Raw genomic sequence first — 17,810 nt, forward strand, 5'->3', positions numbered from 1 at the left:
AAGGACCCTCCCAAGGAGAAGCCATGTGAGTTACTGCTCTCTAACAGGCATTTAGCTCATGCTCTCCCTTTCTCATACTGAGAGCATTACTCAAACAGGCAACCACCCCCAAAAACACTCCACAAGATGAGGCCATTCTACAGATAGAATATAATTTATAGGGAGAATAAGACTGAGCTGCTTCTATCATCAGAGACTTCCTTTATTCAGGAAAGAAACCCCAGCTCTGTGACCATCTTTCACACGATCCACTGAATGTTAACACCCACCCCAACCCTGAGCCTGAGCTCAGGAAATCTATGGCCTGGCAATCAAATGCAGCACCTTATTCTCACAAAAAATACACTTCCCATATTCCTCCTGAATGACACTGAAGTTTGAATTAATATGAGGCTTGTAAGACCTGTGGGGTACTCAAAAATAACAATATCCCTGTACTTTTCAGTCCAGACACCAGAGGCTGAAAAAATGCCTATAGTGGGATATGATTTTTAGCAGAGAATTTAATGCTTCCAGAAGGCAAGCAGCACGTGCACATCCAACTACTGTGACTTGTGTGGCAGGCACACATAATTTTTTTTCCTAAGAAGAAAACCCCCTCAGTTACAGTATTTGTGACCTTAAATCCTTTTGCCCCTACTCCATACAAGGACTATTTTGTTTCATTTTAAGTAAGCACTAAAACATCTGTTTACAGAATTGTTACTATTAATAAAACATAACTTGATAAACACTGAATCATACTTTTTCACATGCTGTAAATCTTTGTTTCCTCAGACTTATTTCAAGAAAACTTAAAAATAAGTATTTTGCCATCTTCAACTAGGAAAAGGCTAAATAACCTTTTTTTTTTTTTTAGATTGTCTAACCAGCACTATTAAGTCCAGACCAACACCAGGTTTAACAGAAAAAGTAGTAATTTTAAATCCCATTCATGACCTCCTTTCAAAGCTTCGAATAGGACAAAACACAGCAATTAAGCTTTACTTCTAAAGCATTTTATCTGATTAAGTTACCTTCTCTGTGACTTTACAGGTTGCATAACTTACCTAAGCAAAGCAGGTGTCCCAAACTTAAAAGGAGTCTTTCTTTTCATGTTTGTTTTCTTTCCTCTTTTTTTTAAAGTTTTGTACAACATTTTTGAAAACTGAGTTAATCACAAGTCTATTACCATAATGATGAGTGCTCCATCTCAGATATCAAACAAACACCACTCCTTTTTTGAGGGCTCACTCTACAATGCAAGCTTTGAAATACAGCTTAAAGACAAACAGATCTAGTCAGATTGGATAGGAAAGCCTAGACTATCTATGCCTATTAACTGCTTCTGCTATAAAAATAACTTTTCTTTTTCCACACAGTCTAGCAGCAGATAAAATTCCATTAATAAAAAACAAAACAAAACCTGAAAAAATTAATTAGTGGTTTAGGTCATGTATCAGAGAAGCTTTTCACTAATTAGAAGATAATTAATACAGATTGTAACATAACAGAAGTACTAACCAAGTCCAGCAAGGACACTTTCAGAGAAGAATCATTCAGAGCAAATGTAAATAGAATCAAGCTAGGAACAATTTAAAATTAATCAGAGCTCTCTAGTTTCCAGAATTGTTTAATATTAAAATCATCTTTACATAGAAGTCAGTAGGTTCACATTCCTTGGCACTATCTGCAAGAAGGATGAGGTTGGAACTAACTAATCAGGATATTAAATCTTATTGTTAGTCTAAAAGAAGGCATTTAAATGTGTCTAGTTTGATCATTCAGTATGCAAAGTGAAAATATTTTCGAAGTATTTATTTTCCCTTGTTAAAAAGGACACAAAGAAGTAGCACCATTTTAATGGCATGTACATATACCTCTAATCATAAATGTATGTGCTTCAGGCTTGATGGAGAAGGCCCAATCCTGAAATACAAATATATGAACGGGTAATGGAATTTGTTTGTCATAAGATCATAGCATTAAAAGTCCTGTGAACCTCAGGTTCACCATCATATCCCTGCAACCTAGAACCACAGAAGCATGCTAATGATATTAGAGCAAACAGATTCAAATGGGACTGGTTCCTTCCTAGTTTATTACAAGTATAAGACAGGGGGAAGAGTAGCCTGGCTTAGTAAATTTTAGTAAACTTTACCTGGCTATCAGCACCATATCAGATACTAGCAGATCTATACTGTGTTTTAAAAAATTGTCAGCTTCACTCTGTCCACAGGCTGGCACTCCTCAAGAATTGCTGGGAAATTATATCTGCTTGAAAGATGGAAGAGGGCACCCACTGAGCGTCCCTCCCCACCCCTGCACACCCCACTGAAGCTATACAGTGTGACTCTGAAACACAACTCCCAGCCAGACACAGATTTCTTAGCTATTAGCTTCCAAGTTCAGTGTAGATATCTCAAGCAGCTCAAAACCACGATTTTACAGAAAATCCTCAAAGATGCAGGAAACCCCAGCCTTGGCAGCAACAATTTCTATTGTTTTCTGCTTGTTCTGTTACACACTCTTTCCTTTTCCCAGTTACATCACTATGCTTAGAGGTTATTCACCATTTCCTGAAAGACACTTTTTTCCTCAGAGCACGGCTGCCAACACACTGTTCTGCACTTCTTAGATGTCTCTCACCAACCTGATTTTCTTCAGCATCTTTAAGGAATAGGACTTAGCACTATTTTGTGTACTCTTGCACATGTTTCCTTCCACCACTGTTCGGCTCTTAATGAATAGAGAGCTTCCTTTCCTCAAGGTTAGCACTGGAAAAAATAGCACATAGGAGCAGTGTAGCTAAGGAAATGAAGGTAAAAGCATATGAGGGGAAAACAAAGTAACACATTTCTTCAAAGAAAAATTAAAGGAAGAAGTGTAAAGAAGAACCAAAAGCAGTAATAAAGACTGAAAGAAGCATCAAGCAAGAGCAGACCATAAGCTCCTCTCCCATCTTTTCTCCCTGCCCTGCAGCACAAACATGCTGTCCCACAGCAGACATGACTGATTTCAAAGGAATTCCCAAGCTCCCCAGAGCAATCACATGCTGTCAGACACACACAAGTGCAAAAACAAGGACACTAATTGGTTTAGGACTCTGCTGTGTGGATGCTCCCATCCAAACCAACCCCAGCCGGCCAGCAGCACACTGGCATCCCTGAATGTCGTCAGTGGCATTTCCTGTCTCAAGTAAATTCAGGGAGCAAAGAAAAGCCAAACCTAACTGAAAGGTATATGCCCTGCTCCTGACCAAGCAACTAATAAAAATTATTCCTATTCTAGATCACTGAAGATGGGAATGTTCTGTAACAGTCAAACTCCTTCATCTGGTGTAGGCAGGAACAAGGATTAACTCAGGCTAATGGTGTCAGAGTTACTGATCTTTCCTTGTGTTTCACTGCAGCATGCCTTGGGCCAGGTATTCAGTCCCATGAGGACGCTGATAGCCAATATTATGTTTGATCCAGTTTCTGTATTCAAAACTCTTTCATAAAAAGATTGCTTTCCACCCTATACCAAATCAAAAAGCTTCACAGAAATGTGCAGGAATTACCATGCATACAGCACATACAGACAACTACTGAGTGTTTCACTTGGAATTAGCATATTCAACAATAATACTGTTTTGGAAGACTGGAATGTGAGTGTCACACCGGTGAAGACAGGAGCTTTTAAAAATTCACTTAATGTAATTTCAAAAACAAGATATTTAGTAGAAAAAGGTCCACAGATGTCCCATATTGCTAAAATTAATACACTACTTTCTCTCCATTAAACATGCAATACCTCTTTATTCTTGGCATGTCTCCAGTGTATGACTCAATCATAACAATATCTGTGAGCACTAAAACTATACCTTACAAGAAGTCATACAGAAAAAGAGATAACTATTAACAAGTAATTACTGTCCATGTAAAAATTTCACTAAGTGAAATTAAGAATATAAGTATTCAGGAACATTTTTGACACATTCACAGTATTTTCCTCTATCACAGCAAAAGCACTTGAAATGCCCTATTAAGGCACTACTGCTTTTTTTTCAGGATTCACTAGCTTCATCCTACTTATTCTGAGATCATGAAATGTTATTGTCTTTCTGAAAAAGTGCCTGAACCTTAAATCTCCTGCGAGCTCAAAATGCCAGCACAATTCCACAGCTCAGAAGGACAATACTAAGAATCGACTACAGGAAGAGCTCCTCTGACCCTCTGTCCTCACCTCTCTGTGAAGAAATGCATTTGATTAGGATCAAAGATTCTGCTCAAAACCTCAGGAGATCCTGGAGAGAAACTTCCAAGGGAAAGACATTTTAAATCAGATAAAACAGGCTGCATTATGAGGAAGGGAAGTGCTGCTGAAAGCAGGATTGTCAGAGTCAGCTGCAGCAGCACAAGTAACTTGCCTAATGTTTTGGGGTGTGCAGGATGAACAGAACAAATTCAGCCTTAAGAGTAAAACGCTGAGCTGAACTTCTCACTGTATCCAAAATCAGGAGGTACTCTTTACATTTACCAGCCATGAACATTCTTTAACAGATCTAATCCATGAGTCTAACCAAAGTGAATAGGACAGAAAAATAGGGATGATGTAAGATTCAAAGTGTGGAAAAGAGCACATAAGGGTTTGGAAGAAAAGGTATCTTTTCCGTGCACATCACAGGCTCATTTAACAATGAGCAATCACAGTTGTGCTACTGAGATTTTCAGTCTGTTTCCTCCAAATGCTTGTTTTCTTCTTCTGTGGCACTATTTATCTCCCATTCAGTTTCTGTGAGCTACTTACAAAATAAAGTCATAACAGTGACAGTCATAATAAGGATAGTCAGTCCTATCAGATTTATAAATTAGATCAGTGAAATAACTACACTGAGAAAAATAATTACTAAACCTATCTAAAGTCCTGGATCATCTCAGGTACTTAATAGTCCCTGCATGCCCAAAAGCATTTGAACAGACATGGCAAAAACAGCAATAAACTTTATTGTAAGAGCAAAAACCAATTGATAGTAACAAAAATTTCTTGCCCCAGCAGGGACGATTTTAATGTTGAGCCACATCATTATTGATGTTTTACAAAAGCAATTAAAATCTGCCTTTGCAGAAACAGTTTCTCCACAATTACTGTATATTCCTCATCATGCTCTACATTTTTATTTAACTTACAGTCTACAAAGCTGAGCTCTCTGAAAGATCATGGTATTACTATTTGGAACTCATCAGTACCCTTCAGTACATCACACTTTTAGTAAGCAGTCAGAAAGGGGCAATCAAAATGCAACGTGGTGTTCTCACTAAAGCATCTGACCACATGAAAAAACCTTCATTTAAAAGCCATACAGCAGGACACCTTCCAGCCAGGTCTTTTATAAGCCAATACTTGTTGTCAAAGTAATTCTTAAATAACAGAAGGAGGAAGAAAAGCTACTTGTTTGAGTAATGACACTCTTTCTACCCATAATGCCTTGATGACAACAAAAAAAATGTCATTTTGTTTAAATAGGAGTATCTCCAAAATTTCTAATTCAAGGCACACAGAACAGAGGCGGGTGACATGTACCACATTATGCCATTAACCTCAGTGATTGATACATACAAATGAGTGACGGGCGAATCCTTTAATCACAGTGATGGCCCCAAGTTACTGACTCACTGTAGCTCTGCGTATTCCCACTGAAAACATTATTTCATCCAACTTCCTTAAGTCTTTTAAACACAGTCCCTGGCATGAGTTCACAGAATCATAGAATTCTTAGTTAAGGGGTTGGAAAGGACCTTAAAGACCATCTGGTCCCAAGCCCTGTGCCATGGGCACATCTCCCACTAGACCGGGTTGCTTAAGGCCTTATCCAACCTGCCTTGAACACAGTTTTTCCAGTTAGTGCTCTTACTTTTCCACAATCTCAATTTAAAAGGCAATTGTACCTCCTAGCAATCACATTAGGGACATGGTACTCTCCCGGGGTGTGTGGAGGGGGCTGCAGGGGAGAGGCCGGGGCTGCCAAGGGCCAGACACAGCCGGCTCCAGCTGGCTCCAAAAGCCCTGCCACAGGGCACCGTGGAGCTCCACAGCTGCCACAGGTGCAACAAAGGGAAAAACACTGCCTGGCAGCGAGGAAAGAAGCGTGAGGGAAAGCCCTGCGAGCAGCAAGGAGAGGAGGAGGAGAAAAAGAAGAAGGAGGAGGTGCTCCGGGTGCTCCACTGGATTCCCCTGCAGCCGCTGGAGAAGAACAGAGCGAAGCCGATCATCCCCCGCAGCCTGCGGCGGAGCGCGGAGCAGGAGCGAGGGGCAGGAGCCAGGGGCAGGAGCCAGGGGCAGGGCTCCTGGCAGTAAGTGCTCGAAGCCTGCGGGGACCCACAGAGGAGCAGCCTGCTCCTGAAGGACTGCACCCCTGCAGAACACCCGCGCTGGAGCAGTTGTTGGATCTCCAGAGCCCACAGGAATGCCCCAGGCTGGAGCAGGACAATGTGGGGAAGCAGAGTCAGCGCAGAGGGGCTGTACTGGGCTGACCACAGCCTCCACTCCCCATCTCCCTGCACCACTCGGGGGAGGAGATGGAGGAGTCTCGGTCTGGGATGAGAGACTGAAGCTGAGCATGGGAAGAAGAGGGGTGGGGGAAAGTAGCTATAGTTTCTCACCACTCTATTCTATTTTTAATTGGCAATAAATTAAATTAATTTTCCCCAAGTCGAGTCTGTTTTCCGCATGATGGTAACTGGTAAGTGATCTTCCTGTCCTTATCATGACCCAAGAGTTATCCCATCTTATTTTCGCCACTGCCCTCGTGAGGAGTGGGAACAAGAAAGCAGCTGGGTGGGGGTCTGGCAGCCAGACAAGGTCAACCCACCACCCAGTGAAATAAATAAAACAACCCAGCCAAAACTGCCCCCCTCACCCCTCCTTTGTATGTCCTTTCAAAGGAGATAGAAACAGAAACAGCGACTTGATGAGGCCACTACCCTCCCTCTGACCCTCCTTAAGCTGCATTTTGGCACAAACAGTCACTTTCCTGACTGGGAGCCAAATGATACTTTTCCTCAAATAGGAACTCCCGACTCCTCCAATTTTTATTCTTCATTTGGCCTGTCATCAGCTTCTTAAGTCAAGGCTACTCTTCCCACAGTCACAGTAATTGAGAAGAGACTATTTTATCTACTGTTACCAGCAGATTATAGTGAAATCAACCAGCACGTACAAATACTATTTAACATTCTGGCATACATATATGTACAGATAAATACATATACACACATACTCACTCTCAGGTGGACAATCCAGTATAAATTCTACACTTTAGCCTATATATAATATTGATATCCTTAATCTCTTTTTCATACAGACAGACACTGCAACTATCATGAATCCATAACTGCTAATCACATGAGGACAATTAAACAGTTGAGCAAATAATGGTCAATGTTTAAACTGGGAATGGATGCACAACTTCACCAGACAGGTCAACGTGACTGAAACTGAGATGTTATGTTAAGTATAAAGGGCTCAACCCTGAAGTAATTTCCTTTGGTTGTTTTTTATAATCAGGTCTAATGACCCAATGTAAAACTATGTTTTGTGAAAGCATTAGACAGACACAATATGGACTAAACTCAGTTCAACCTATGTCCCTCATCTCCCTAAGGCCTAAGCTAAAAGCAGACTGTACACAAATACTCTGGTCCCACGCCTCCCACCCCCACAAACCCTTAATAACATGAGATCTGACAGCATGTCTAGAAAGGAAGGGGGAAAAGACCTAAATCTCTGAAGACCTAAATTCAAAGCCAGAAAAGAAAAAGTTCTCCATTAAGCAGTTAACATTTCTCCTTTAAAATACAGAAGAAATATATTCTCTTGCCTACTGTAAACTGCTTATAGCCAAGCTTGTATACACACACAGAGGCTTTTTTAAAAGACAGATTTTAGAGTGATTCATAAAAAGCTGACTTGAGCAGTCACCATAAAGACATTCTGCAGTTCCAAAGACAAATCTTCAGCTTATTAGAGCATACCATAGAAACTGGTCATCCCAAATAACTTTTGTATGCTATACAGAAATTTTACTAAGTGATGCAACACACATCAATTATAGGCCCGTTTTCACCTAGCTAACAGACACTACAACTCCTTAGCAATAATTTCCTAACATTCTATGTCATCGTAACACCTTACTGGGAAACTAAGCACATGAGTGGGTATGTTGCCCTAATGCAAAAATTGCTGTAATCCAGACATAAAATTTGGGGAACGTGGAGATGAAGTAAGGTTTACTGAACTGTGAAATCAGAACCCTGCATGACTAAACCATTCTGTTTTATCAGGAAGAAGGAGAGACACACTGGCTACACAATTGTGGCCGTCACTTTGAGAAACTCAGTTCTGAGACTGTCAATGAATTATTTTGTCTAGTTCCTCACAGGCACTATAGAGGTTTCAGATTATAAATCACCATATCATATGAAAAGTATGTGAAGATGCCTCTAGTTAAAATATATCTTGGGACACAGTATAAATATTAATTAGACATGACCTGCATACAAATACTGCACTGCTATTGAAGATCGCTTCTGGAAGTGACAATTTACCTGCTAATTTACCTGCTAATTAGGAACTTTCAAAGACTCAATTCAACACTTATGATAAAAGTTAGGATGGCATAAAAATGAGAAATCACTAAGCCTCCTAAAAGTCTCTCTCTCTTTTAGCTGTCAGTGCAACAAGAAATGTGCACATCCTTCTTTTCCATTTTCTGATGAAACAGGATAAAAAGATAAAGTCACATAAAAAGTATTTATCAGAATTATCTCAATGAAGAATTGGGAACTAACAATTACACTGTCTTCACACATATGTGGTAAAGACCACCACAAAGATACATTTCTTGAAACTACCATCTCTTAACCCAGTAGAATGGAATTCTTCTGAAAACATCTTCCTGACAATGCCCTTAAGACTGAGAAATAAAGCTAGAAGAAACCCTTTCATATTTCATACAAAGAGTTCTAAATAATTCCAATAAATCAGTTTTCTTTGGGAGTGCAGCAATATTTCAATCAAATCCAACAGGGAAGCCATTTTCATGAAAAACTGAAAAGATTACTATTAGGGAAAAAAATAAGGAAAAAAAGTTTTTCTACAAACTTTCTCTTTTTGTAAACTGTGTACTACAAAATGCAAGCATTCAAGAAGAAACTAAAGTACCACTTAAGAAATGGGAAGACAGGGTAAGCTAGACTTTCAGACTTAAAACGAGCATCAGGGTAAGCTGTTTCCACCTTGGAATTTGGACAGAAAATCCAGACAACTTAGGCTGACCAACCTACAGAGCTGTCCTACAGAGCACAGACACTATGACGTTCCACTTACTCAGTTTTTTTAAACATTCAATATATAATATTTTTAAGCTTTCAATATATATATAACCACACTAGAAGAGTATATCGCCCATGCAAATGTTTAGCTTTTCTTTAAATAAAAAGGTGAACAAAATTGTGTTGTACAGCTATGACAAACACGCAACTTAAAAGGCGCAGGTCTAAGCGGGCTCTGAATTCAGAATTCATATTCAATCCCCTGTGCCACACCACCTCAATCTCCTGAAAGCATTAGCAGCCTCAGAAGCTGTTGTCAAAAATGTAGACTCATGAAAACAAAGGTTTACATTTCATTTGATCTAACATTAATTTAATCTTCTACCATGTATCTATTTTGTATAATAAAATATTCTAATCAACAATCCTGTTATCTACAGTATTTTACTTCACTTGGATAATGAAATTTCACAGTTAGAATCTTCATAAAACACAATGAAAAAGAGCTTCACATTCTTCTCCATTAATAGATGATTCCAAAATACATAAAATAATGCAGCTTATTGAAGTAAATTAAATCAATATAGGTAAAAGCTGCTATTTTTATGGCTGGCTGTTACCAAAGTAAGCCATTATCCTATGCTATGATCTATGATTCTCCTTCCAATTGCAATTTTTTACGTCACAGATGGGTTACAGTTGGAGAGGACCTATGGAAACCACTTGGTCCAACCCTCTTACTCAATGAGAGCCACTGAGAGCCATCTCCCCACGACCATATCCACAATATTCAAATACAGCCAGGGATGGAGTCTCTACCATCCACCTCCCCCAGTAACCTGAGCCTGTGCTTGGTCATGCTCACAGTTAAAATCTGTTTCCTGGTGTTTAGAAGGAACTTCCTGTGCTTTTTTTGTGCCTCTAGTCCTGTCTGTGGGCACCATAGAGACAAGTCTGTCTCACTTCTCTTTGCACCCTCTCTTCAGGTATTTATAGACTTTGATGTGATTCCCCCTCCCTGAGCCTTCCCAGGCTCTCCTATGAGGAGAAATGATCCAGTCTCAGTCTCTTAACCATCTCTGTTTAACTCTCTCCAGTATGTCAATGTCTCTCTCAAAACAGAGAGCTGGTTTTCATTCATTTTTTTCAAATGAAACTTTAGAAATCCTGCATTCCATTACCTTTTGGGAAATCCCTTATGGAATTGGCACTATGTATGGAATTCAGCAGCTCACTTTCTCCTTCTAATTCAAATCACTTTCAGTAAGCTACAAAGGAACAAATATCTTTCCAAAAATTCACACTTTTAAAGTTTAAATGTTCACTAACATTCCTATGAACATTATTTTCCAGCATTATATCAGTGTTTAAAATGCAATCTAAAAATTCATTCAGTGAAAATCATAATTTTAACACCTGCCACTAGATTATTTGTACTCCTTAACATTCAGTCATTACAACCTGAGTAATTATGTTATCAAAAAAGCAGTAATATCTGGAGGCAGTTTTAATATTACAAACCCCATTTTTGTAAAGGGAGGGCATGCTGACCCAGGTTATCATCTTACTCCCTTAAGAACTAATAAAATTTGGGAAAAAGCAGATAGGGATCTAAAATACTGTTGTAAAAATCATGAAGCATCGTCATTTACAACATATTGTCATGAACACCATGATGTTTCTGGGAAAACAGTTTGGCTTATTAAATAGAAAATATGTACTGAATGTATTTCTTCTTTCTTTGTATGGCAAAGTAGTTTCTACCCCCCCAAAAATAGATGCCATAAGTTAAGGACAATCTGCAAAAAATACTGGTTGGGAGTACATAAAAGTACTCCTGAAAGCATTTAAAGCAACATGAAATCTTAAGGCCTTCAAACCACAAGTTCTAGAAGCCTTACACCACACTACATACTTCTGTAATAAAAGCTTTTTTTTCCTTTTAAAAATTTGCACTGCTTTAAACTTTTAGGCTGTAGTTTAAAAAAAAATCATATTCCACCATTAAAGTTAGTGACAATGTCTTGTGGACTAGACACTTGTTTATATTGAAAGTACAGCCAATTAAACTAAAACTTGTAATTTAAAGCTTCATGGAACAGTAATTTTTATGGCCTGATAAGTAATGGAGACAAACTTAGGTAACCCAGAAAGACCCAGACAAACATATTTATTTAACAGCAAATGTTTACTGGTCGGGCTACAGAAACAATACTGGGTTTTTTCCCTCCTTTGCTGCAAAGTCCTAAGATTACACACACGAACACAGCCAGAGAGAACAAGGAAGAGAGTTACAAAAGAACATTAAACCAGAGGATAATTTATCTGCCCTGCTGAGAAGAGCTCAGGGAGGTAAGCCAAAACATCGAAAAGAAGAAAATACCAGAGAACTAAACAAAAGAAAGTAGAAGGGTAACACTCAACTAAAATAGTACAGGAGATTTATACAATACTCTACACCAACCTACACTGATGAAACAATTTCTTGATGTCTCCTCTTGATCATTACCTACAAAACCAACAGCCTACAGAGCTCCTGACAGAAAACGTCTCTGAAATTATCACTTATACAAAGCATACATGACAAAGTATAGCACTGCCCAAACATTCAACTAGAGCACAAAGCAAGTGTTAGGGTGAGAAAGAACATACCAGCAGCACTTCTGCTAATGCTTACACGTTTCCAACTAGCTGCAATAGTTCAAGTGTGATGCTTACCTTTAATAGTTTCCTCCACAACTTCTACTACACGATCTATCTGCTGAACCTAAAAAAAGTCAGAAGGTAAATACCTAAGTAGTCAACAATTGGACATACTTTCATATTAACTAGTCTTTCAAGAGTGTCTTCTTCTGGATTAAGGGGGAGTAAAAAATTTTGGGCTGTGTTTTTAGCCAGTTTTTATTCTCTGTGGATCTTGGTCAATCTGCCAAAGGTAACTTTAAAATTCACCACCCAATTTAAACCAAATTTTGTCCTCAAAAATGGCAAGCTCATGTAAGTTTTGCAAAAATCACCAAATTGCTAGAAAAAAGTTCAGGCCTTTAGTGCTGTTCATGGTCTGTGACAGGCAATGGTGAACCAGGCACTCAGCACCTGGGTGGCTCAAACAGCTAAAGTGCTCCCTCCCCCCAGTTTCCACAGCAAATCAGTGGATGGTTGAGAAACCAACAAAAAGCTGAGGATATTGTCAGGGCAGAATATAGGGGAGAAAATGAATGATGTACTGGGGGAGAAAGACATTGGAACACAGGAAGAAATTAAAAATACTCTTGCAAAATTTAAGAGAACAAAACATTCTCTTGAACTTGATGCAGGCTGTGTTTAGAAATGGAGAGAAAAGCCCTCATGGTTTTCACAACACAGAATAATCTTTAACGATCTTTATATACTGTCTGCAATAAAGACAACAAATTTATGTTTTAGTGTTACATATGCCAAAATTCACCAATAATGAGATAACTAGTTCAATTATTTCTTAATAGATATATCAGTCTTCATTTACTAAAGTCCGTGGCCATCACACTGTAGACATTGTGGCATACAAACTAAAAGGAATCAACATTAACACTGCAAAATTAAACACTCAGGAATTCTTGAAGCTGAGGTTATTTCCAGAGCTTGCATCCAAACCACCTATCCTGTGTAATTGTACTATAGATATTTACATACAATGCAGGAAAGCCAACTTGTCACACTTAAGTTTGTTTGCAATTTTCCCACAATATTCCTTTTTAAACACTGCTTCTCTACATTACATGAACTAGATTTACTATGATTTTAGCAGTCTTTTCCTTGGAGCTTGTTTTCCAGTTTGTTTCCAAAACAAGCAGAAAAGCACAAGTTGCAGATGCTTCAACAGAAGAACCTGGACTGCAACAAGGAGCCTGGAACTTGGGTCCCTCATATCAAAGCCATTAAGTCTCTCTGCCCTAAACCACTGAGTTTGTAATTTCCTGTAAATACAAGACTGCACAGTCTACTTCACATTCATTTTTCCAATCTGTCTAGTAGAAGTTAAAAAAACCCCTCACCTATAGTTGGAGTCTGATTTTAAATTCCCCACTGATGTCAGTGGGAGTCAGTTCTTTTCCTTGTCTGGGTGTTGGATCAATCAATGTAAAAGTATTTTTTTTCTTTTCTTTTTTTAATTAACCTTTTGAAATACCAACTGTTAAAATAGGGATGTCCACTGTTTCAGATTTTTTAATAAAGTATATTAGTTATGAATTCTAGATATTAAGTTATAGCACTGCTAATATTTGCATTTTAATAATTTTATTGAAAAACAAATATATTTAAACAATGTTCTGAATCACAAGCATTCACATTACACACATACATATCTAGCAATCAACTTACAAAGAAAGCACACATAAGCAGTCATATGGAGCACATGCATATTTACATACTTGTGTACATATCCATTTTGGATATAGTTTTTAAAATTATGACTCAAGATATTTAAAATATGTACTTTCTACTAAATGTTTAAAAAAATAAATAGAAAATTTCCACTTGAAAATAGAAGTGTACATATTTGGAACTACACTACAGACAGGGAGCAAAGTCTATGTTATATTACCTAAAACACTATTGCTATGTCTCAGTACTAGACTGTTTACATTCATAACCATTTTAATCATTTAAAATATGAGAAATCTGGGTGGTTCATAACCTGAGCCACAAATTACTTTCTGCATCCTTCATCTGAGGAATTTTTGCATTGTTCCAAATCCCCTGTTAAATAAAGATAGAAAAAACCCACCAACCATTATATTGCATCTTCATTTTATTGGATAAATTAGATTATTCTCAATATGTCTGTCAAGAAGATGGCTCATATAAGTAATTAAAAATATAGGTCTGAGAGATAATGAGATCTGCACCTAGAAATGGATGTTTGTTCTGCCTTACATGTTATTTCCCACATTAAATATTTTTCATTTTAAATTATTGGAAATTATTTGGCTAATGCCCCAAGTGCTCAAGAAGAAAATGTGGAATGCTTCCAGTCTGCTTTTATGAAGATAAAAGTATCTTAGAAAATGTGAGGTGAATCTGAAGCGAGAAGAGGGAAAGGCGTAGAAAATTCTTATTTGAAAAAAAATAAAAGGGGGGAGGGGGAATGAAAAAGGAAAAAAAAAGACAAAGTCATAGTAATGAAATTTTCTTGAATATATAAAGGTCTGCTGGATTCCTTTCCTCACATCTCACTAACCTTATGGATAATTCTGCTCTGGACTGGTATCAAAGATATGTGTAAACCTACAGAGCACAGCTCCAATAATGTCTCTCTCCATCAGGCATCAGGAATCCATTCAGCAGAGAGACATCCTGGTGGTGTGTGAAGGAAATGACACCATTCCTCAGCATTGGTTCCACAGATCTTGTGGGACCTTGGTTCCAGCATAATTAAGTACATTTCAGACTTAATGTCCACCTCAAATGGTAATCCATTAGGAGGCGAACAGAACAAGAACTACACACAGAACGGAGTTGACAGCTGAGTAGAACTATGCAAAAAGAAAAAAAAAAAAAAAAAAACCAAAACGCTCAACCACCACAAATCTGGGCTGAGATTGATATGGGCCAAGAGCATAGGCAAGGCTCGTGAACCCATGGAAGAGTAGCCGAAGCAGGAAACTGTCTGGTGAAAAAGCAAGGATAAAGAGCTTTATCAAAGCATGAAGGCTGAGTTGAGACAAAGGCCAGGAAAAATCTTTGACTCCTCCTGATGGGATGAGAGCTAGGCATAAGTGCAGCTCAGCAATCATTGTATCCATAATAACCCTGCACTGCCAAGCCCCCCACTAAACCATATCCCTAAGCACCACATTTACATGACTTTTAAATACCTCCAGGGATCATGACTCAACCCTTTCCCTAAGCAGTCTGGTCCAATGCATGACCACCCTTTACATAAAGAAATCTTTCCTAGGATCCAATATGAACACCCTAGGTGTGAGCATAATATCTATACAAAGCTACTTGAAGTAAAAGAATCTTTTTTTCTCATCTTGGAAAAAACCCTACACATTGATTCACATTGATATAGTTAAGAAACAAAATGGTCACTACATAGATAAAACAGTCTATCTTAGGTAATTAGAACATGCTATTTATAATCTTGAAGATTTAAACTCCAGTTCACCAGCTCTCAGTTTCATCTCACCTTGTTTAGGGATCTCTGCCAAATGCTGGATGTTAAAAGACTACTCAGCCTATCCCCTCTCTAAAGCCAGTAAAAGGAAAATACATGGCTTCAAAAGGCACCTCAGGTCTTCAAAAAATCTAAATTATTTTAGAGATAATTATCTTCATTGACCATAAAGAGAGCTGAGCAAAACAGAGTCTCAAATTACAGCATTTAGTCAAGATAAATCTAGGGCTTAATACATAACTTCAAAAGGCATGTGACTAGCCACCCTGGCTTCAGAGGGATAACATCTGTGTTTAAAACCTTTGCTGACAATACTGGCCATGGTAATGGGCATTACTCTGGGTTAGGAATGTATCCTGAGAGGAGGATCTACACAAACTTTAAAGGGAAGGGGACTACCAGAGATGCACATAAACAACTGATTTTCAGTGCTAAACACTGACACAGCTGAAGGATAATTCTTATCTAAATTAATTGCTACACCCTTTGATTTATAGGATAGTACATAACTGCTGCAGAAATGAACATTTTCTATTTGCACATCCAATTTTCAGTTTAAAAGCAGGTGCTTAACTGACACTCTCTTCTGACTTTCCAGGTTCAAGTGTGCTATCTGAATATCAACATGGGAATTCAAAAGCCAAAGCTGACCAGCTGAGATTTGTATTAAGTCATTCTTAGCCATAAGTTACCGAAGAAGAGTGTCCACCTCTTCCCAGGTTTTCAGCATGCTTTACAATAAGTTCTGCTAATTAAAATAATTCCATCAATTGTACTCCTAGGGAGTACAATTCCATCAAATTTGGCTTTCATGAAGTACATATTGGATATTTGCATTCATGCAAGGCTCTGTTTTAAAGGCAGCAGACAGGTTCCCAATCTTGAATGCAGTCTGGCCTTACAAACACTGCAAGGTAGGCAAGTATCACTGTGTCTGTTTTGCAAACATCATCAGAACTTTTATGAACTGAACCACAGAAATAACATACCATGTATCTTCCTCATTTACAAGGCCAAAGCAGTAGGGATGTACAGACATTTGGTAAGGTTCCAGTGATTTCCTTTCACAATGGCACTGCTAAAGCTCCGCTCACTGGAGCATTTTACAAATGAAGGAATAAGGTACATTAAACTTAAAAGTGTATACCAATTACAGATGTACAGCTTGAGAAATAAAGTGCTTGCTTTTTGTAATGCATTTAGCATTTTTATGCTGCACCATCTATTTTATAGCAGCACTCCTTGTGTTATGTGCTGCTGCTGGGAGTGTTCAGCACTCCCACTAATCACATTCCAGAGTTTCAAACTGGATATCAAAAGAAAATTACTTAAAGCTTGCCTTATACAGTAGAATAGGCAGGGGAAAGGGTCAGTTGGAGGTCAGGAGAACGCAAGGAGCCTTGGCAGAGGGCTTTTCATGGCTATGTATTTCTCCTGGAAGAAGTGGCTTCAGGCTCACCTTGGCCAAAGAGCCTGCAGTGCCCTACCATGCATGGGACCTGCTCCTTCTGACTCAGAGAGCAGCAGAAAAGGGGGGTTGCAGCCTTCCAGAGCAGCAACACTGGATCAGTTGTGTGGGTTTGTTCAGATGAAAGAATAGAGTGAGAGACTTCGCTTGGGTGATGGATGTAGGGCAGAAGGTGATAGGTCCTTGATGCTAGATGTTACACTGGGAAAGATAGAGAAGGAAGGAGAATTGGAGTTCTCATTCAGGATTCACTCACTTGTGGAGCTATTGTATGCCTTCAATGGAATACATATGTGGATTAGGCCCCATGCTTTCAGTCTGCACAGCAAGTTTGATGATTTCTAAGTATGGATACACGGGCCTTGTGAAGCTTCTTAAGACCTATAAACTCCCAGCAACCTGACCAGAGGTTCCAACACATAGCATCATTTGGAGATCAAGTACCTTAAAACTCCAGAAAATGTCAATGAAATAAAATATCCCATTCCAATGGCTCAACTATCACTGGGAGCAAGGGTTTTGCATGTTCTTGTATGCAGCTGAGGAAGTGAGGAATCACTACCATTACCTACTCCATTCACGGGCCCCATAACCCGTCAGCTAAATCTTTCATTCCCTCTTGTCTCTCGTTTTCCTTCCCCTAAGATCCCCTCAAAAGAATCAGCACAGTCACACATCCTACTTCTCAGCAACTAAAAATGAAAAGTGATGGATAACTACATAGGAGAAGTGATGTCCCTTTGCACTGCATAAGCACTTGAGTTTGAAGTGAGTACACCACAAACACAAAGGAGTAAACTTTGGAAACCACCAGAGGGGAACTGGCTGTGAACCTCTGTAATGCATCATTATGTGCTTCAGGTACTTTACACCCTTGGCAGGTTTA

General features: G+C 38.7%; 1 protein-coding gene across 6 annotated transcripts in view; it reads right to left on the minus strand.

Moving 5' to 3' along the window:
- The window catches only part of CDKAL1 (CDK5 regulatory subunit associated protein 1 like 1), a 378,983-nt gene that overhangs the window by 240,636 nt on the left and 120,537 nt on the right, over window positions 1–17,810 (minus strand). For all 6 annotated transcript variants that reach the window (XM_064422776.1, XM_064422785.1, XM_064422794.1 and 3 more), the window contains one exon: window positions 12,012–12,060. In XM_064422776.1, coding sequence (XP_064278846.1) covers window positions 12,012–12,060 — 49 coding nt within the window. The remainder of the gene's footprint in view (window positions 1–12,011; window positions 12,061–17,810) is intronic.

Source organism: Passer domesticus, chromosome 1, assembly GCF_036417665.1.
Source record: "Passer domesticus isolate bPasDom1 chromosome 1, bPasDom1.hap1, whole genome shotgun sequence".
In the NCBI taxonomy this organism is placed as follows: domain Eukaryota; kingdom Metazoa; phylum Chordata; class Aves; order Passeriformes; family Passeridae; genus Passer; species Passer domesticus.